A 22,424-nucleotide genomic window follows, 5' to 3' on the forward strand; every position below is an offset into this window, starting at 1 on the left:
AGTCTAAGTAATGGGGCTGTTAACAGCCTGATCCATACAGCAAAAAATAACGACAGATTGGTAACCCAGTCAGAAAGACAAGCAAAAGATCAACAGCCTTTTGGCTGAAAACTCTGCAGATTTGACCATAGATTGACTGCCTGTGGTCAAAGCGTTCAGTCAAAAAGGGGGACGCCTTAGATAGCCATTAGACGATTCCTGCATAGCATTAAGCTCTGGTGGTGAATGGTGAAACAGAATACAATTAGCTTGCCTATCCTAAATAAGTGTGCAACCAAAAAAACAGAGAACAGCAGCTTTTATCTGAGGAATCAATCTTACAAGGCTATTTTGTTACAGAATACTCATAGTTCATGGAGCTAGTGGTAAAATGACTGTGCAGTATATTCCAGCAATTAATTAGTAATTTTTACCTTCAAAACAAAATGAAAGCAGCTATTACAGGTTCTTTAAATCATAAGTATTTATATTTTTATCAAGTATATAAACATATAAAGAGTAATCTGCTCAGTCCCAGTCCCAACCCATTCAGTGAGCAAAACAAGAAAAAAGCAATTGTGTCTATATAGTAAGCTAATTTAAAGAACAATATACCTGTCATGCATGAAACATGAAATAAGTAGCATTCCAATTCTGAAAGACACACTTGAATGAGTGAAACCTTTCCGGTTTTCCCTTTAATGTAAACGGGAGGCCATTCAATGTCAAACCCAATTGCTGCTCCTTCTGAAAGTTTTTCTCTAAAAAACAAAAAAACAAAAAAGAAACATGGAAATAAAAAGGGGAAAAAGGAAAAATAATGAAAACATAATCAAATTATTTTACTGTGTTCTCAAAGATTGGGAGTGGAAAATGGAATTTCAAGGTATGGGAAGCAGATTTGGAAGAGGTGTTTTGAGAAATGCTTGGGTTGGTCCTAAAATGGACACTGTATTACACAGATGCAAGGAGCAGGACAAGATCTGATCGGCCTGCAGCATTTACCTTTTCATAAGCTATCTTGCGTGCGTTAGGTGATTACACACAGTAGACAAAAGAATCCTACTTGAAGTAGAATTCTATAGCCCTTCATTTTACATGCGTACACCAATGAATAGCTGACAAACCTGGAGTGTCAGGGAGAAGGGTTGAGGAGTAAGAGATAATGTAAGTAAAACAGCTTCTACCCTATGCATAAACAAGCATTTTTTTCTGTTCAGGGCAGGGGGAGGCCCACTGCAAGTAAATTTTTTTGTTTTCCATGGAGTTCACCATTAACTCCCCAGTTCCTTAATAGTAAGATTAAAATGTTACACAAGTACTTACTTTAAACAGTCCTTACAACAGCAATGGCATTACTTTCAGCATTACTCACAGTACAATCATACCAAGTGGAAGCCCTGAGATTCAAAGATACAAAAAGGAAAAATTGGGACTTTGAATGAAGCACCTGGTAATAGGTACCTCCATCCCTGTCAATTGCAAAAAAAAGGGGGTGAGAGGTGATGGGACTTTGAATGAGGCACATGAAAGGAAACAGATGTTCAATGAAAAAACAGGTTTATTAAAACAAGTACAAATATCATACACATCCACTATATACTAATGGTAAGTTAATCAGCACACCAGTGACCCAATAAAGGACATTGCTATGTAGAGGTATCAGCATGGAATAAAACAAGATGAAATAAATTAAGTCATGAACCAATAATTTATTTAATCACATTTCATTCCATGCCGATACCTCTACATATCAATGTCCTTTATTGGGTCACTGGTGTGCAGATTAACTTACCATTCGTATACATGTATATAGTGGATGTGTATATTTGTACTTGTTTTAATAAACCTGTTTTTGATTGGACATCTGTTTCCTTTCATGTGCCTCATTAGGTCCCAACCCCCCCCCCCCCACACACACACACACACACACACACACACACTTTTTTGAGATTCAAAGATGCCCTGACTCAAAAAATAAATAAATCGCAAAGAGAAGGGGACAGAAGATCCTGAAGATCTGACAGAGCCCATGGAGTCCAGGTTGGTTCCCCACATCTGCCTGGGCAGCACAATGAGGATCACCAGAACACCCTCTATCTCGCTCCTGTGAAGAAGAAGTTGGAAGGAGGAAAAATGTAAATCAGGATTGCCTACACCTGATTGAAAGTGTGGGAATGTGAAGTTCTGTCCAGGACAGGAAATTCACTGTGCACTATCAAATTCTAGCCCTTGTGCAACAGTGGGAATTACAAAAGGGCAGTTGTACAAAACAGCGCATGGTCACTGAGACATAGGAGAATAGAGAGATGCCTTTAACTTTCCCAAGATAGACAATAAAAGGATAGGGTCAGATGAACTGGTCTCAATAACTTAGCAAGGGATCCCCTGATACATTGTGTGACTTGTGGTAAATGGAACACAGACAAGAAGTTGATGCTGACTGTAGGTCCGTCACAAAAAGAATACCAATAGAGCACAGTGGCTTAGTGGTTAGCACTTTCACCTAGCAGCACTAGGGTCATCAGTTCGAACCCACACCACAGCACTACTTGTACTGAGTTTGCATGTTCACCCTTTGTCTGCATGGGTTTCCTCTGGGTATTCCAGTTTCCGCCCACACTCCAAAGACAGTCTGGTTCATAGGCTCCTGTCTAAATTGGCCCTAGTATGTGTATGTATGAATGAATGTAAGTTAGGGACCTTAGATTGTAAACCCCTTGAGGGCAGAGACTGATGTGAACGTAAAAATGTAGATCTAGATGTAAAACTCTGCGTAAATTGACAGCACTATACAAAGTACCTGTAATGAATAAATGTAACTGAAAAACCTGTGCTTGTGGGCCAACTAAAGACACTTTCAGGATTTAACATATTCAGCACTGTTGGCTGACTGAAGAGACGTCCAGGATTTAAACATATGTGGCATGAATCTACCAGCAGCAACGGATAGTAGAAAATTCTTCCAAACAGAACAGCTGAAGAAAACATATCTGATTTCCTGAGGACACTAATCAAAAATAATTCCTCCATATAAAAGTACAAAAATACTTGTATATAGATTTAGTTTGGAGGTTGAGGTAAGTCTACCGGAGAGAACTGACATCTTATGTAATAGTAGCAGTTTTGAACGTGTCATAATAGTTACATCACCACCATAATCTCTGTTTTGTGGATGGGAAAGAATACAAATGGTGCAGACACAAGAAATGCTGGTATCAATCACAGGTGCAGCAATGATATTGGTGAGGGAGAGGGGCCAAAATAGAGCAGGAGCTATTCTATCAGGCACAACTAAAATCCCAGATTTTTTGCTGATCAAATTAAAAATAAAATGGCACACTACGGAAGAGCAAATAATACAACATATAAAAAATATGGTATAAAAATAAAGATTTGAATAATTAAAATGTCTAGCCAGGTCTGTTTTGTTATTATGTAATTGATATGTTACAACTCCAAACTGTTATAATTAATTTTCTTTGAAAAGCCAAAGTACACCCTGGGGTATATGTAACACTGGTTGAAAACCTGTAACATACAGAGTAGTCTGATGGTAACATGTCTAATCAAGTGTAAAACGCTGCATATACTCTATACACCTCACCTTTTTGGATTGTCTACACATTTTAGACAACAGCTCTATTATCTGCATTTTTTTTTCTAAAAGGAACTGTTTCAGCAAATTGACCCCCCCCCCCCAGGGGAGATTTTGATAGATTCAGTAGAATGTAAAAGAAAACAAGACTGGCCAAAACCAGGCAGATTTCTCCCCAAGGATTATGGTGGTGAGACATCTGCACATTTTAGGGTGGTACTACATTGCTGCCAGAAATCACTATAATCTCCTTTCCAAAAGGGCTGAAAAGTCCTTGCTACTGCCCACATGGGAAACCCTACAAAAACGAATCCACACTATCATTAACATGGCGTCAATATTTCCAGGGAAAAACACCAAGTAAAACAATATTACAGCTATTGCTCACAATAACCATAATTCTTGTTCTATTTTAATTTCGTGTATCTAAAACCCGTAGTTTTACCCAGAAAGCAGGAGTAACAATTTATATCAAAAACATGGCCACTGATTGAACTTGCATTACTAAAATAGAAGCAAGCTAACCATGATAAGCACTGTATTGTAAGCTTACCTGATACACTCTGACAAGTAAGAGCAATCATTGGACTCATAACTATAGTAAATAGAACCACTGAATTCCAGGAATGGCAGGCTATCCTCCAAAATGTTCTTCTTCCACACAAATTTCTAAGTAACAACAAAAAACAGTATCAATGCACAGTTGCAATGGTAATTTTCACGTCAAATTTCGATTTTGTTTTAGTCATAGTCTTTTGACTAAAATTCAATTTTAGATTTAGTCGCATTTTAGTCATCTGAAATGGTTTTCGTTTTAGTCGACCAAAATCAAAAATCGGTTTAATAAAATTGTAATGCATTATATAAGCATTTTACTAGAAATTGCCAAACTCATTATACCCTCCTGGAGTAAAAATCTAATATGATGGTATTATTTATGATATTAGGGCCCTTTCACACGGGGGTGGCGTCGGCGGTAAAACGCCGCTATTGCGGCGCTTCACAGTCGATATTTGGCCGCTAGCGGCCGAGAAAGGGTTAAAAACCACCGTAAAGCGCCTCTGCAGAGGTGCTTTGCTGGCGGTATAGCCGCGTTGTCCCATTGATTTCAATGGGCAGGAGCGGTGAAGGAGCGGTATACACTCCGCTCCTTCATCACTCTGAAGATGCTGCTAGCAGGACCTTTTTTCCCGTCCTGCTAGCGCACCGCTCCAGTGTGAAAGCCCTCTGGGCTTTCACACTTGAGACACAGCGGCGGCTGTTTCGGGTCAGTTTGCAGGCGCTATTATTAGCGCAATAGCGCCTGCAAACCGCCCCAGTGTGAAAGGGCCTTTAAGGTTTGAACATGCACTACAGACAGAGATGTAGCTGTTGTGATATATAATGTCTTTATAAATAAAACCAAGTTTCATAAACAAACAAAAATATTGCTTGTTGACAAACAGAAGTGCAACTTGAAGCCCTTTTCCAACCAGCCTCAGTACATATACTGCAGCAGCTCGGCTCTATTGCTCAAAACGACGTACCTGTATGTCATTTTGTGCAATAGCCAGCGGGGGGCGGTGATTGGCCAGAGGGCGAGCCAATCAGCGAGTCCAGCGGATGCGATGTCCGCCAGCCACCCTCGATTGCACCGCAGAGAGATTGAATGATGGTCTGCCGATGTAAAAAAGGCAGATCGCCGTTCTGTCCATCCCCCAAACAGTTAGAAAGCATCTCCTTGGGACACTCCTAACCCTTTGATCACCCTTGGTGTTACCTCCTTCCATGCCAGTGTCATTAGTACAGTAACAGTGCACATTTTTAGCAATGATTACTGTAGTAATGTCACTGGTTCCCAAAAAAGTGTCAAAAGTGCCAGTTAGGTGTCCGATCTGTCCGCCGCAATCCTGCAAAAAAAAAAAAAATTATATATATATATATATATATATATATATATATATATATATATATATATATATATAATCGCTGATCGCCGCCATTACTAGTAAAGAAAAAAAAATGCCATGAATCTATCCCCTATAGTTTGTAGACGCTATAACTTTTGCACAAACCAATCAATATACGCTTATTGGGATTTTTTTTTTACCAAAAATATGTAGCAGAATACATATTGGCCTAAACTGATGAAGAAATTAGATTTTTTACATTTTTCTTTTATTGGATATGTTTTATAGCAGAAAGTAAAAAAAAAAAAAACTTTGTGTTTTTTTTTTTTTTCAAAACTGTCGGTCTTTTTTGATTTCTAGCGCAAAAAAGAAAAACCGCAGAGGTGATCAAATACCACCAAAAGAAAGCTCTATTTGTGGGGAAAAAAGTTCATCAATTTTATTTGGGTAAAACATGGCACGACCACGCAGTTGTCATTTAAAATAATGCAATGCCGTATCGCAAAAAATGGTCTGGTCATTAAGGGGGTAAAACCTCCCGAGGCTGAAGTGGTTAAAATAAAAAATATATATACATTTTACCTGAATATATTATCAAACATTAAATATATATATCTAAAAAAAAAAAAAAAAATTAAAGAAAAGCAGCTTAGTAGATGCCCCCTACTTATTCTTATATGGTAGTGCAGTGTTAATTTGGACATCAAATTAAAATTTTTAGTCATAGTCTTGACTAAAAAGCCATTTTAGTTTTGGTCATATTTTAATCCTCTGAATTGTTTTAATTTTATTCATATTTTAGTAGCCTAAAATAGTGTTAATTTAGTCAACAAAATTATTTTCATTGACGAAGTTAACACTGCTATATACTGTAGCTTATAATGTAGTTGCTGGATAAAAAGTGAAAGGTTATATGATAAAAAGTCACTCGAGCAAAGGCTCAGTCTGTTGGCACTGCTGATATAACATTTGGTGGCACTGAGCAACAGTCTTTGGGTTTTTGGATGTCTACACAAGGAAGGCTTTATCAGGTAAATAATAAGGTAAATGCAATGTAATCTCCTAAAGCTGCTGCTGAATAAATGTCCTGGCAAGATTTTCACTTTAACAAATTCCTCTCCTGGGATTCGTGTTTATTATACACTTCATCCCAACAGATGTTACATTTTTAGGCTGTGGTGAAAGGTTCCTTGCACACAGCATCTTAAAGTGGAACTTCAGTCATTTTTTCATCTTACCATCTATTAAATCTTCTACCCTTGTTGTTTTAACTTTGGATAGTAAAACATTTTTTTTTCTGCCAGTAAATACTTTATACAGCCAATGTCCTGTTTCCTGTCTAGTAAAAAGCCTAGGCTTAGGACATCATGCACAGCTCTCTCTCTCACTCTTGTGAGAGTTTGCCAGGAAGGGAGGGGGGATGAGTCATAAGAGGGCCAATGAGATCTGCAGAGTCTATGTGTCTGCGTAAATCCAGGAAGTAAACAGGCAGCAGCTTCAGCTGCCCACAGTTAAAATGGATGCAGCCAGACTCAGTGGAGGGAGATTTCTGCAGCATATTTGGCAAGTACAGAATCACAATATATAGAAAATAATATGCAAAGTGGTTGGAGGGAAGCTTCAGAATGACAAAGATGTTTTTATTACAAATTATGTGCGCAGCCTGCAGTTCCTCTTTAAAAATGAGAAAGATGCCTTGACAATAGTGGCTTAAAAAATATTCCTGTCTATGGGCCATTAGGTGACATGGGCTTATGGGGCAGTACAGAAATCAAGAATATCAGCCACTTTCTGGTATGTACTAGTACCTGCCTATTTGAAAACATGTTGTGACTAAAAATGCCTCTAAAAAAGAATTGTAAATGAATTCCCACTTGCCTTTTTCACTTCACTAGGGCCACTTGCATCCTTGTCAGACATCCAGCTGGGAAGCTTTCTTTGGTCTCTGCTCATTTTCATAGAAACAAAAAGTAAAAGCAACACCTGCAAAAATAATGTTTATGAAACATAAAAGTGGCATTAAACCCAAAACCAAAAATGTATTGTATTGCAGCTTACCGATTATTAAAGCGGTAGTAAACCACAACAAAAACCCCCAAAATAATTTCCCCTAGCACATTATGAAAGACCTACCTCAAAATGAAGCCCTCCAGCAGCGCACTGTCACCGCTGGTAGGGCTTCCATCTTCACCTGGTCTTTCTTCTGGGTTCCTGGGCTCTGGCCATTCTAACGGCCGAGCTGCAATGATTTCACTCCTGCACATGCAGGCGGGAGCTACACCTGCGGCACAGCTCTTTTAATGGATGGTATGCCTCCCATTGACAGAGCAGTGCACATGTGCCATGACGTCACCAGCTGCTACTAAAGTAAATATCTTCTAAACTATGTACATTTAGGAAATACTTGCTGTACCTGTTGGTAACCCTTATTTTAGGCTTATCTGTAGGTATAAATCAATAAAAGGCCTTAATCACTGCTTTAACCCCTTCACACCAACTGTGTGCAAATATGCGGCCCCACTGGACTGGGCTTTTTTCCCTGGGGCCGCATATTTGCGTATCTCCCTTTGTGCTGGGAGCACACCACATGGCGTGCTCCCAGCTCAGAGACCGGGGTCTCATCAGGGGGCCCCCGTTCTAACGATCGGAACCTGGAATGTCAGATTCCGGGTCACCTGATCGCTGTCTCTTTTCATATAATAAAAAAATACCTAGATCAAAGTTTGATCTAGGTCAGCCCCAGGGTTAGTGTTTGGGTCAAAGGTCGGTACTTTTTGGATAGGATTTTTTTATTTTATTTATTTATTTTTTTTTTAGTATCAGTGTGTTTTAGGTAGGATTAAAAAAATAAAAAATAAAATAAAATAAAGCAAAATGTGCACTATTGTTTCTGGGCTGTACTACGGGTACAAACAACAACTAACATACACATATGTTGTATTGCTGTGATTGTCAGGAGCAGGTGAATTTATTTTGGGTTGTTATTTGGTGGTAGGGTTTGGAAGTAGCAAAAAACATACAGTTACATAAATAAAAAAAAAAAAAAATAAAAAAATAAAAAAAAAGGGAGGATTATTTTGGGCCACTTTTCCTTTGATAACAAAAAAAAAAAACTCAGGGAGATATTCATTACCATTTACCACCAAATGAAAGACCAATTTGTCCGGAAAAAAAACAAGGTTTAATCCACCTGGATGCACAAAGTAGTTGTGATGATGTCAAAGTTGCAAAATTGGGCTTTAAAATTTGTTTTACCCTTGGGAACGAAGAGGTTAAAGTGGAGGGCCACCCTAAAAAAAAAAAAAATTGCATCAAAAATCTAAAAAAATTTTTAAAAATTAAAAAATGTGAAAAAAAAAAAAATTTAACTTACCTGAAACCCTTGTTGCTAGGCAGTCTTCCTAACCTGCCTGTTCCTATTCTGTGGCGTGTCCTGCTCCTCGGTGAGCGGCCCCGTTGCCTTCTGGGAACTGTGTGTGTTCCCAGAAAACCACGGGGCCATTCACAGAGCGCCGTGCCGCTCACGCGTGCGCAGTAGGAAACTGGCAGTGAAGCCGCAAGGCTCCACTGCCTGTTTCCCTTAGTTAGGATGGCGGCGCTGGCAGCCGATCCGATGAACGGATCGGCCTCGGGGAGGGGGGGGGGCGACATCGCAGGCTCGCTGGACAGGTAAGTGTCCTTATTAAAAGTCAGCAGCTACAGTGTGTGTAGCTGCTGACTTAAAAAAAACAAAAAAAAAAAACGCGGGACCTCCTCTTTAATTGTGTTTTTTAGGATTTTTTTTCCCTCCACTTTATCCTGCTGATCTGTAACAAACCTCCTGTATTAGAGAACATGGAGCACCTTTGGGCAGTAGCAATGTCAGGCCTGGGGGAGAAAATGTTAGCTGTACTACCGTAGCAGATCTAGATACGCTAACAAATTGAAGGCAAACTCCAGCTCACACTGCAGTTACAGTAAAAGTTGTTCTTTCTTTTGGAATAAAAAGGTTCTACATGAATAAATAAAAAGCTGATTATTGTAAGCACCCGTCAGTGGTAAATCATTTGTCTCAAAACTCTAATTGCTACATCTGCAGAAGAACTTGTTTTTTTGAAAAATAACTAACTGACTGATGTACTGGCTGGATCACCAGATTAAAGGAAAAAGGAAAAAAAGCCTAAAATTAATGCAGCCATCACATCTAAGAACGAATAAGGTACAATAGAAAAAGTAAGTTGATATTCACTCAATCTCTTTAAAATGCTTGCAAACCTCCCATCATAGATATACTACAACAGGGCGGTCGCCATGTGCAGGATCACGTACCGAGTAGGTTATCTGCGCGTTCCTGCCGACTTGGCTGTGCTGCGATTCCCTGCAACACAAACCAATCAACGGGTGTCAGCTGCTGATTGGTTGACAGCACCCACCGATCGCATCTGGTAATTACCAAAGAGATCTCTGTGTATGTAAACAAAACACAGGGCTCGCTTCTGACAGCAGTAATGTGAAGTTTTTTTCTTTGCAAAGGAAGTAAAAACCAGCACATCGCTTAAAAACAGTACACAGCACATGCATTAAAGTGATGTAAACCCGAATATTTTTTTTTTTTTTTATCATACTGTAGAGTATAAGATTTCCTATCATTTGAGCCCAGTCTTGCCACACAGAGTTAATCCAGCTCTGAGCAATCCTCTTTTATTGATCAGTGAGAGAAATCTTGACAAACAGAGAAAAACTTTGTCAAATCCTCCCCCTTGCTGTGAGTGACAGGTGATTTACATCTCATGCATTAGCCTAAGAGACATGCAGTATTTTTTAATTCCCTCCCCCACTCCTTTCTTCAGCAGCTCTGCAAGGATTGGCTGTTCCACACCTCAGCATGATTTGGCATGCTGAAGTCATGTGGTTACTTTCCTGTCTTTTCACTGGATGTTAGAGATCATAGGAGAAGTTCAGTGTAAGAAATACACAGGAGAAAATGCATATTGACAAGGGGAGTGTAGAGGTGGGCGGGGAGTCTACTGACATCACGACTCCACCCACTGAGCTCCAGACAACAGACCCACCCACAGAATATGGAAGTTTTTTGGGTCTCATAACAGACAGAGGGGAGACATTTGACAGGTAAAGATACATGCAGGAGGCATGTATATCCTCATAGATAACCCCTATGGCAGTAGTTTAGAAAGGATGACATTGGGTTTACATCCACTTTAAAACATGTTGGCCACACAATTACCCCTTAATTGCTCTAGATGTTAACCCCTTCCCAAACAGCATATTTTTAGCACTGATCATTGAAATTGTGTTACTGGTTCCCAAAAAAGTTTCAAAAGTGTCAGGTAGTGTCCGATTGGCCACTGCAATATCGCAGTCCCACTATAAGCTGATCAATGCCTTTACTAGTAAAAAAAATAAACAAGTAAATATAAACTCCATAAATCTATCCCATAGTTTGTAGACGCTATAACTTTTGCGCAAACCAATCAATATATGCTTACTGGGATTTTTTTTAATCAAAAATATATGGCAGAATACATATTGGCCTAAAATGATGAAGAAATTAGATTTTTTTACATTTTTTTTATTGGGTATGTTTTATAGCAGAAAGTAAAAAATGCTGTGGTTTCAAAATTGTTGGTCTTGTTTTTGTTCGAAGCGCAAAAAATAAAAAAACATCAGTCATTAAATACCACCAAAAGAAAGCTCTATTTGTGGGGAAAAGGGACATAAACTTCATTTGGGTACCGTGCCGCACAGCCACGCAATTGTCAAAGTAATACAGTCCAATATCGCAAAAAAATGGCCTGGTCATGAAGGGGGTAAATCTTCCGGAGCTGAAGCTGTTAATAGCACTCTCGAGAAAGCAGAAATACCAAGCTGAAAAGGGATGGGCGTTTTAGATTCTAAAAACGTACTCTTAAGCCTCATTGTTAAAAAAGAAATAAAATTAAAAAATGATTGTACAACTAAAGGCTCTTGCATGGCAGTTAAACCAAGTCCAGTTAGGTCCCTTTCACACTTGTGCGACCTGAAAGTCGTGCAATTTTGCCACGATTTTGATGCGAATTGAAGCAATGCCTGTGTAATCTTGAGATCTATGGACCTCAAGTCGCATTAAAGTTGGACCAAAGTAGTGCAGGGACCAGGGTGGATATAAATCAATTTTTTTTTTTTTAATTTAATTAAAAAAAAAAAAAATCTGTTTTTTTTTTTATATCAAATTGAATATTCCTTTTTCCCATTGTTTTCCAAATCTATGTACACAACAAACTGTATGACTGAATCGGTTCTGATATCGCTGTTTTACTAACCTGACAGCTTATTCTAAATAGGAAACCTTCATTTTGTTTGCAAATATTACAGATTCTAACTATCAGCAAGAATAAGTCCTTACATTTAGAGAGCACCTGTCATATCAGATCCACCATGGCAGCGCCTGTTAGCAGCATCCACTCACCTGCTGCCGCCACGTCCCTTACCTTGTTGTGTCACTGCCGCATCACCAGCCGTCCCATTAAAGTGAATGGGACTGTTGGTGAGTCAACAGCGGGTCAGAGGAGGAGCCACTGCAGGACAGAGATGACAGTTGCTCTCTAAAAATTATGATTTAAATCGAGTTTATTTAAATCAAGCCTTTTTACTAGTGATTTAAATCGACTTGATTTAAATCAAATCCACCCTGGCAGGGACTACTTTGAAGTCGCAGATATATGAATGGTACTCATTGGAAATCATGGGGTACGAATTGTCATGCGACTTTGCGGTCCCAAATGGCAGGACAAGTCGCACAATTGTGAAAGGGGCCTTACTGTGTGATGCACAAGCCTTAACCACTTCAGCCCCGGACCGATTTACCCCCTTAATGACCAGGCCATTTTTTGAAAAAGGGCACTGCGTCGCTCTGACAATTGTCGTGCGACATTGTACCCAAACAAAATGGATGTCCTTTTTTTCCCACAAATAGAGCTTTCTTTTGGTGGTATTTGATCACCTCTTAGGTTTTTACTTTTTTAAGCAAAAAAAAAAAAAAAAAAAAAAAAACCACCTTTTACTTTCTGCTCTAATACATATCCCAAAAAGTATATATAAAAAAAAAACTAAATGTATTCATCAGTTTAAGCAAATATGTATTCTGCAAAATTTTTATTTATTTTTTACCAAAAATAATATCGCAATAAGCGTATATTAATTGGTTTACGCAAAAGTTTTAGCGTCTACAAAATAAGGGAAAGATTTAGGGACTTTTTTTTTTTTTTTTTTACTAATAATGGCGACAATCTGTGATTTTTAGCGGGACTGCGGCATTGTGGCAGACAAATTTGACCCTAAGTGACACTTTTTGGTGACCAGTGACACCAATGCAGTCCTATAAAAATGCACTGATCACTGTATAAATGGCACTGGCAGGGAAGGGGTTAACACTAGTGGTGATCAAAGGGTTAAGTGTTCCCTAGGGAGGTGCCTTCTAACTGGCAGGGGGATGGGCTCACTGGGAGTAGAGAGAGATCGCTGTTCCTGAGCACTAGGAACAGTCTCTCTCTCTCGAACGGGGATCCACAATAGGTGACATATAGTCCATATAAAAAAAAAGTGTTTCACAACTAAATACAGTCCATATAAAAAAAAAATAAAAGTTTTATATGGACTGTATTTAGTTGTGAAACACTTTTTTTTATATGGACTATATGTTTTTGTCACCTTGAGCACTGTATTTACCGGCTTATAACATGCATATTATTTTAAGAAGGAAGTTTCAGGAAAAAAACTTTAATTTTAAATAAGGAACTTTGGGTCAGTGCCCATCTGCAGCCTCACCATTGCCATCAATGCCCATCTGCAGCCTCACAAGTGCCATCAATGCAGCCTCATCAGTCCACATCAATGCAGCCTCACCATTGCCATCAATGCAGCAACTTCGCCATTGCCTTCAATGCAGCAGCATCACCATTGCCTTCAATGCAGCAGCATCACCATTGCCTTCAATGCAGCAGCATCACCATTGCCTTCAATGCAGCAGCATCACCATTGCCTTCAATGCAGCAGCATCACCATTGCCTTCAATGCAGCAGCATCACCATTGCCTTCAATGCAGCAGCATCACCATTGCCTTCAATGCAGCAGCATCACCATTGCCATCAATGCAGCAGCATCACCATTGCCTTCAATGCAGCAGCATCACCATTGCCTTCAATGCAGCAGCATCACCATTGCCTTCAATGCAGCAGCATCACCATTGCCTTCAATGCAGCAGCATCACCATTGCCTTCAATGCAGCAGCATCACCATTGCCTTCAATGCAGCAGCATCACCATTGCCTTCAATGCAGCAGCATCACCATTGCCTTCAATGCAGCAGCATCACCATTGCCTTCAATGCAGCAGCATCACCATTGCCTTCAATGCAGCAGCATCACCATTGCCTTCAATGCAGCAGCATCACCATTGCCATCAATGCAGCAGCATCACCATTGCCTTCAATGCAGCAGCATCACCATTGCCTTCAATGCAGCAGCATCACCATTGCCTTCAATGCAGCAGCATCACCATTGCCTTCAATGCAGCAGCATCACCATTGCCTTCAATGCAGCAGCATCACCATTGCCATCAATGCAGCAGCATCACCATTGCCTTCAATGCAGCAGCATCACCATTGCCTTCAATGCAGCAACATCACCATTGCCTTCAATGCAGCAGCATCACCATTGCCTTCAATGCAGCAACATCACCATTGCCTTCAATGCAGCAGCATCACCATTGCCATCAATGCAGCCTGATCGATGCCCTTCTGCAGTTTAGAGGGGACAGGGAGCGGGGTGGGACAAGCGAAGACAGATTACATACAGTGAGAATCTCCTATGATAGACAGAACAGTGGTCCAATGGTGGCCCAGGAGAGGAGGCTTCCTATTACAGAGGCCGCAAAGTAAACAGGAGATTCTCACTGTATGTAATCTGATGGCGCTCGTCCCGCCCCCCTCCCTGTCCCCTCCCTGTCCCCTCCCAAGCAGCTAAAATTGAAGTATTAGCGTATAACACGCACATGCTATTTGCACCCGATTTTCATGGTGAAAAAGTGAGTGTTATACGCCAATACAGTATATATTTTGTCACTATGGTCAAGTGTTTAGCACTTTGTTTAGCAGCTACATTCATTCTTAATCACCCATTTTCTACACCATCAGCGCGATTTGATATATTTAGATTATATATTTTTTCCAGAACGGGGATCCGCTTTGTTCTGCCTCTCTTCACCACGATCGTGGGTGGCCGGCGGACATCGAGTCCGCCGGACCCAAGGTTGAGCTCCCAGGGCGCGCGCGCTCACTGTATCCAATGCATGGATATAATTTCTGACTCAAATCCTCCTGCAAACACAACTAAAAACTCTCTCAATCAACATTACCCATTTTTAAACCTTATGCTGTTATCATTAGCAAATAGACAGGAAGGCATATTATATTTACTTGGTTTAACTTTTTTTTTTTTCTACATTTCTTCCTGGCCCAAGAATCTTCATAGGCATTTCTTTTTCGTTCATTTGCCTGCATGCTTGAGCAAGGGGGAGATTCCTTTCTGGAAGGGATTCCAGAAAGTACCGGTAAATGCTACATGAATCATCTACCCTTACTCAAGATGGTCGAAGCTAGAAATGTCATGGGGTGTGCTTCAAAGCAATTTCTCAACAAAATAAAGCATTGAGACATGAATGGCTGGGGGAGCTTGCTTTAAATATAAAAAATGTAGTGTTCAGATACAGTTTAGCATCACTTTTCATTTATGGCTCACGTGCTCCCCCCTCCCAGACATTGCAGCTCACAGTAGGAGGGTTTCAGCAACACAAGCAGTGCTGCCAAATCAGAAGAATAGGTGTGGCCAGGTGGTGACTGACAAGCTACACACATGTGAATAAGCAGTGACAATGCTGATGGCCTCTAACATTTTTTTTCATGCCACTGGAGGGCAAGCAGGCAGAGCCCACGAGAGTGGTAACTCTGCTCTGAATTCAAGGGCACCGCAGCATCATTATGACACATCACAGGAAGTTGTATTAGGTGGACTTCATTGACAAGCTCAACAGGTATTTGTTGGATTTTGCAGGGGAAGAGGCAGGGAAGTGCCTTGCCATGCTAGGCTACAGGGGTGCGTGTTTCTATTAATTCACAAAGTGCAGAGAGACACAACTCTTGTCCTTGCATGCAAAGATGGCCTAATAGGATGCTGCAAAAGGAGAAAGGAGCCATCCTAAAAACAGGGAAAGGCACTAGTCATGGCACCAGCATAAAACATGAACATAGGCAAGGATTAGGGCTCTTTCACATGGGGCGGATCAGTGATGATCCGCCCCGTGAACATCCGCTTGGTCAGTGGGGATCGCTCCGCCGATCCCCGCTGAGCAGGAAAATGACAGGTGTGCAGCGACGGACCTGTCAGAGCGCCGCTCTTCCCTATGGGGGATCGGGTGATGACGGACCGTAGAGTCCGTCGTCACCCGATCCGATAACAGATGGAAAAGTAGGTCCATGGAGTGTCCGTTCAGGTCCGCCTAAAAAACTGACAGGTGGACCTGAACGGACAGTCCGTGTGAAAGAGGCCATAAAAAGGTAAAGAAGCTGCATACTCACTAAGTGGTCAAAGCGGGGGGGGGTTGGGTGGCGGGGGGGGCTGGCTTCTGGGTCTTGAACATTGGCCAATTTTATTGACTGGGTGGGGAATGACGACACTCCCTGTGCATGCAGGGGAGTGCAGTCTGTTTCGGCATTGCTGAATTTCCAAAATTTCCACAGCTCAGTGTACAGGGGAAGACAGGCAAGTAGGTAACTTTAATGCAGAAGAGACAAAGCCAGGGGAGAAATCCTGCCTTTGATTTTGATTCCTGGATTATATTTGTTGCTAAGCTGATATTGTCTGTTATTTGACTTCCTGGGATAAATCCTGATTGGAAGAGAGATATAAGTGATGAAATCACTGACGATAGTCTATTGGCTTATAGTCTGCTGAATATTTTAAGATTGTTATTACTGAGATTGGCTATAGTTTGGGGGTAAGGTATGGTCTTCATCTGGTTTAGGCATTAGGGACATATTGGTGAGCAACATTTCTTCTGAGAATATGCCTCATTTAAAAAGTGGACCTTCAGTCATTTTTTTCAACTTTCCATCTATTAAATCTTCTGCCCTTGTTGTTTTAACTTTGGATAGTAAAGCATGTTTGTTCTGCCATTAAAAACCTTATACAGCCCACTTGTCTGGAAAAAGCCTAGGCTTATGACATCATGCACAGCTCTCTTTCGTGAGAATTTGCCAGGAAGGGAGCTGGAGGTGTGCCTCTGTGTGTCTGTGTAAATCCAGAAAGTGAACAGACAGCAGCTTCAGCTGCCCACAGTTAAAATGGTTGCAGCCAGACTCAGTGGAGGGAGATTTCTGCAGCATATTTGGCAAGTACAGAATCGCAGTATATATAAAATAATATGCAAAGTGGTTGGAGGGAAGCTTCAGAACGGCAAAGATGTTTTTATTACAAATTATGTGAGCAGACTGCAGTTCCTCTTTAAGAATGTTATTATACAAGGACGTTACTTTTTAAGCCAAAAGAGGGGCAAATTGTTTGTAATAAAAAGAGGTAAGACAATCTGGACCTGGTGCCGGACCTCTTTTGAGGGATTTGATAATTTGTAGAATCTCATTTTCTGTATAAGGGGTGTTTAAGCCCGGGTTCACACCTATGCGAATTAGATGTGCATTTCCCCACATCTAATTCGCATAGTAGGAGAATGTGACTGGCTCCCTACGGGCTAAATTTGGGATTGGAATATTTTCCAGCCATGAGAGGTCAGAGGCAGAAATAAAAGAGGTTGGAGTTGAAAGGAGATCTGAATAGAATTTTTTGGAAAATAGATAGGATGTCTTTTGGGTTTGTGACTACTTGACTTGAGGCAGTCTTTAATTTGTAAATATGAGGCGGTCCAATGTATTGATTGAGTTTCCAAACGAACATCATAGAATAGGAGTGCCTTGATAGAAAATTTTTTGCTTTAGACCATCTAAGTGCTTTTTCCGCTTTATATGAAAGGAGAGTACGATTCTGAACGTTTACAAGAGATTGTGTCAGCAATTACAGGATCGTAGGTATTTAATCCCTACTCACTTTCGGGACTATTAAAAACATTCCACAAAATAATTTAGCCCCTTATCTCACATATTAAAAAATCCAGTTAAAGTGGGGTTCCACCCAGGGGGGCCGTCAAAAAAAAAAAAAAAAAAAATTAAAAGTCAGCAGCTACAAATACTGCAGCTGCTGACTTTTAATTGGACACTTACCTGTCCCTGGGTCCAGCGATGCGGGGGATCGAAGCCCCGCTCGTCCCCCCCCTCTGCTCGTCGGCGCCGGCATTTCAACTGTGGGCGCCGGGCTGTGGCTTCACAGCCTGGCACCCACTGCGCATGCGCGAGCGGCGCCGCGCGCCATGATTGGCCGCTCAATCACCTGGGACCTGTAATGGGTCCCAGATGATTGACAGGAGGGAGGGAACAGAGCGGAGCCCTTCCTGTGCCGAGGCGGAAGTGATGTCACCAGCCCAGGCAAAGGAAGAGGCAGACTACGAGGGACCACCTAGCAACAAGCATTTAGAGGTAAGTAAAAAAAAAAAAAAAAAAATAATATCCAAATGTTTTTTTGTTTTTTGAATTTTTCAGGTATGTTTGTTTTTTTGGGTGGAACCCCACTTTAAGAACTTAAGATATTCATCAATTACAAATATATTATATTACTTATGTGTTTAAGAATGTAACTTTTTCAATCACATCACATTATTTACAGTTAAGTATCAAAAGGTTTATTTATCTTACAAATTTGCTTTGCAATTTTGTTAACAGAATGTAACTAGATGATCTTTTGATTACCTTTATACAATGCATTGTCCCTTTTTTTTATTTTGATGTGCAATATTTTCTTGTGCCACCATATATTCTTGAATAAAGAAGTTTGTAAACAAAACAAAAAAAAAAAAAAAAATCCTGCCTGTTCGCCCATTTTTATTTGTTAGCAAAAAGTTACACTTTAACGGCTGGTTCACACCACATGCAGCCCAGTGCATTTTCTTTTCTGCATCAGAAACACATAGATAGTAAGTTATATGGTTTCTAATGGCATAGCAGCCATTGCACCAGTGCAGTCAGTTCCAGGGTGTTTGTTTTCCAGAAAAAAAAAAAAAAAAGTATAACATGCTGCATTTTTTCTGCACTGAAATGTATTAGAATGCAGTAAAACAGACTGGAACACGCATAAAACGCACCAAAAACACTCCAGAATGCACATGTCCCCATTTAAGGTGAAGAAAAAAAAAGAGGGGGAAAAAATGCACTGGAAAGCATAAAAAAAAACACACCAGAAATGCATCCAGAATGCATGCGGACTGCGTTTCTATGGTGTGAACTGGCCCTCAAACCCAAGGGCCCCCACAGTCACGATCAGAAAAAACAGCAAATAAAAAGTAGCACATGCTGCATTTTTCCTACATTGGACTGTACTGCTCCCACTGCTGTAAATCAAATGCTGTGACACAGGAGCTGTGGACGCAGCAGCGGGACTCGGAAGCGAGCACGCACAGGTGTCCCCATGGAAAGCAGCTTTCCATAGGGACAACCGCCAAAGAGGAGGGGCCAGGAGTATTGGAGCTGCTTTGTGCAAAACAACTGCACAGAGCAGGTAAGTATAGACAGATTTGTTATTTTAATAAAAAGAAAAAAAAAAAAAAAAAAAAACACAGAGGTTTACAACCACTTTAAAGATCCCAACAAAGACGCTAGAGGTGGTTCCAGTCAGCTTCTAACAGCCTAGAAAATCTTCCTGTCATAGAGAGTTGTAAAGCATGAAAAGGCATTTGTATGGGTAGGGAGTGACAAGTGATGCATACAGCCACCTGTACAAATCCAGGACATGCTGGTAAATCGCACATCTGAGCGTTTGCAAGAGTACAGGGACAGACAAGTGGCCCTGAAGAGAAATTGCCTGCTTCCAGGGATGTTCTTTCGATCCTGCACACATTTAAATATTTGGATGTACTGTTACACAGATAATCTGCCTCCAGAGCTATGCGTCTGTGCATGCACAGTTGTAAACAGTGGCATGTGAGTTAAAATCCATACAGATAGTGTATATTAGCCTCAATCCAAAACACCTAGTGTGATTTCTGTCTCCTCTCTCTTCCCTCCACAGAATTCTGGGAGGTGGCCCAGCATTCCCTACAGCACACAGAAGGTGACTGAGTCTTAGCTGTGCATATTTCTCTATGAGACTGTGTGTGAGGTGGAAGGGGTTGTCCTTTCCCTCCACTCAGGTCTCAGATTACATTCAGCTTTCTTTTCCACACTGTGCAGCACATGATGTCAGATCTCTTCCCTGACTGAAGGAGCTGAGAAAAAGCATTTGGCCTGTGCATTTTAGGAGGCTGCGGATAAACAGGTACAATGTAGGTTTTTTTTTCCCCCATCTCTGTGAATTACTTGAGTTTTGCCACTTCAGTGGGTATAGGAGTGTTTAAAACGGGAACACACAATTGTAGAACAGTACTGCAGCATTATATATAGAGTTAAATTAGGCAGTGAGGAGGCAGTGAAGATGAAAACTATCCAGATGCCTTAGATCCCTTTTTCAGGATTTATACAAAAATTAAGCATTGTATTCTTGTTTTCCACATTTATTAAGGCGAAAACTTCACCCTCGACACTGCATTATTTGAACTGACAATTGCTCGGTCATGCGACACTGTACTCCCAAAAAAATGTATGTCATTTTTTTTTCTCACAAACAGAGCTTTCTTTTGGTGGTATTTGATCACCTCTGCGTTTTTGAGATATAAAATATATATAAAGTGGGGCAAAAAAGTATTTAGTCAGCCACCAATTGTGCAAGTACTCCCACTTAAAAAGATGAGAGAGGCCTGTAATTGTCATCATAGGTATACCTCAACTATGAGAGACAAAATGTAAAAACAAATCCAGACTATCACATTGTCTGATTTTTGAAAGAATTTATTTGCAAATGGTGGAAAATAAGTATTTGGTCACCTACAAACAAGCAAGATTTCTGGCTCTCACAGACCTGTATCTTCTTCTTTAACCATTTGCTTACAGGGCACTTAAACCCCCCCTCCTATCCAGACCAATTTTCAGCTTTCAGCACTGAAGCACTTTGAATGACAATTGCGCGGTCATACAACACTGTACCCACATGAAATTTTTTATCATTTTTTTCCCACAAAGAGAGCTTTCTTTTGGTGGTATTTGATCACCTTTGCGGTTTTTAATTTTTTGTTTTAAAAAAAAATACGAATTTAAAAAAAAAATAAATAAATAATAAATATATTATATATATATATATATATTTAGATTTTGTTAGAAAATTTTAAAAAGGGGAATTTTTCTCCTTCATTGATGTACGCTGATGAGGCAGCAGTGATGGGCACTGATAGGGCACCGATGTGTGTGTGGAGATGATAGAGATACTATTTTTTTTTTTTTTTTTTTTTTACTTTCTGCTTTAAGACATATCCAGTAAAAAAATTGTAAGTTCTTTATAAAAATTTAGGCCAGTATGTATTCTGCTACATGATTTTGGTAAAAAAGAGATAGATATAGATATATATCTATATCTATCTCAATAAGCATATATTGATTGGTTTGCGCAAAAGTAATAACGTCTACAAACTATGGGATATATACTAGAGTTTATATTTATTTATTTTTTAAATATATACTAGTAATGGGGGTGATCAGTGACACATACCAGGACTGCGATAATGCGATGAATTAAACACTGGCACTTTGTGGGAACCAGTGACACTAATACAGTGATCAGGGCAAAAAATATACACAGTCACTGTCCTAATAACACTGGCTGGGAAGGGGTTAAACATTTAGGGCAATCATAGGGTGTGCCTAGCCTGTGTTTTTGTGTAAACTGTGTGCTGCTTTTACTAAGGGATGTGATCATTTTTTTTCCCTGCCAGTAACACAAAATCCCCCCCCCCCCCCCCCCCCCTGTCAAAATGGAGCTCTGCCCTGTTTTCATAGGCAGAGCTCCGTCCTGTGTCTTTGCCCAGCAATTGGCGGGCGCCGGCAGACATCCATTGCCCGGCACTTGGTTTCTGCTGTGAGTAATCACAGCAGAAGCAGTGCACCCCCTAGGCGGATGTGCAGAATCACGTGTATATGTGATTCTCCACAGAACGGCCGACCTGTAGCAGTATATTTGCTATGGGGTGGTCTGGAAGTGGTTAATATATTGTTAGAGATTGTCCTTGCTGTTTTCACAAAGTCTGCTGTTTCAGTGCTTTTATATTTTTTTTTTTTTCAGATGTTACTATGGCATACTGAAGTATTAGGGGTGCACATCTTCACTGGTCTCACGATTCGATTAGATTACGATTATCTGGTCAACGATTCGATTAGATTCCGCGATGCATCACGATTACCGACGAGCTCCCACTTCTGCTTGGGCCGCCTAGGCGGCCCTTCCACCCTGCAATCTTCTGGGACACATCACAGTTCCCAAAAGATTGCCTGGTTATGCAGGAAAGCGCAGTGAGACATGCGCACCCGGCTGTGAAGCTGCAAGCTGTCACAGCCGGATGCCCACAGTAGTATTGCCAGCGCTGTGGACAGGCAGGGGAGAGAAGGGAGGGTTTGGGTGGCCACGTCGCTGGATTGTGGGACAGGTGAGTGTCTATTTATTAAAAGTCTGAAGATGCACTTTTTTTGTAGCTGCTGACTTCTAATAAACTTAAAACTGACTGGAACTCCGCTTTGAATTAAAAATAACCTCACTCCCTTAAAAAGTGTACTAATCCAGTGAACTACAGGGTACAGAGATTCACAAACACACGGCTGCTTGGAGGTCAGAAGGGATAGAATCCACAGATGACAAACAGCCCTGTGAAGTTCCCTGCACTGTCTCTGTGCTGACCAGTGGCAGC

General features: G+C 40.6%; 1 protein-coding gene across 1 annotated transcript in view; it reads right to left on the reverse strand.

Moving 5' to 3' along the window:
- WRN (WRN RecQ like helicase) overlaps window positions 1–22,424 on the reverse strand; it is a 248,909-nt gene that overhangs the window by 217,147 nt on the left and 9,338 nt on the right. The window contains exons 2-4 of the mRNA XM_073598473.1: window positions 7,345–7,449; window positions 4,131–4,246; window positions 595–740 (exon numbers count right to left, since the gene is read on the reverse strand). Coding sequence (XP_073454574.1) covers window positions 595–740; window positions 4,131–4,246; window positions 7,345–7,425 — 343 coding nt within the window. The 5' untranslated portion in view covers window positions 7,426–7,449. The remainder of the gene's footprint in view (window positions 1–594; window positions 741–4,130; window positions 4,247–7,344; window positions 7,450–22,424) is intronic.

The sequence above is a fragment of the Aquarana catesbeiana genome, linkage group LG01 (assembly GCF_042186555.1).
Source record: "Aquarana catesbeiana isolate 2022-GZ linkage group LG01, ASM4218655v1, whole genome shotgun sequence".
NCBI classification, from domain to species: domain Eukaryota; kingdom Metazoa; phylum Chordata; class Amphibia; order Anura; family Ranidae; genus Aquarana; species Aquarana catesbeiana.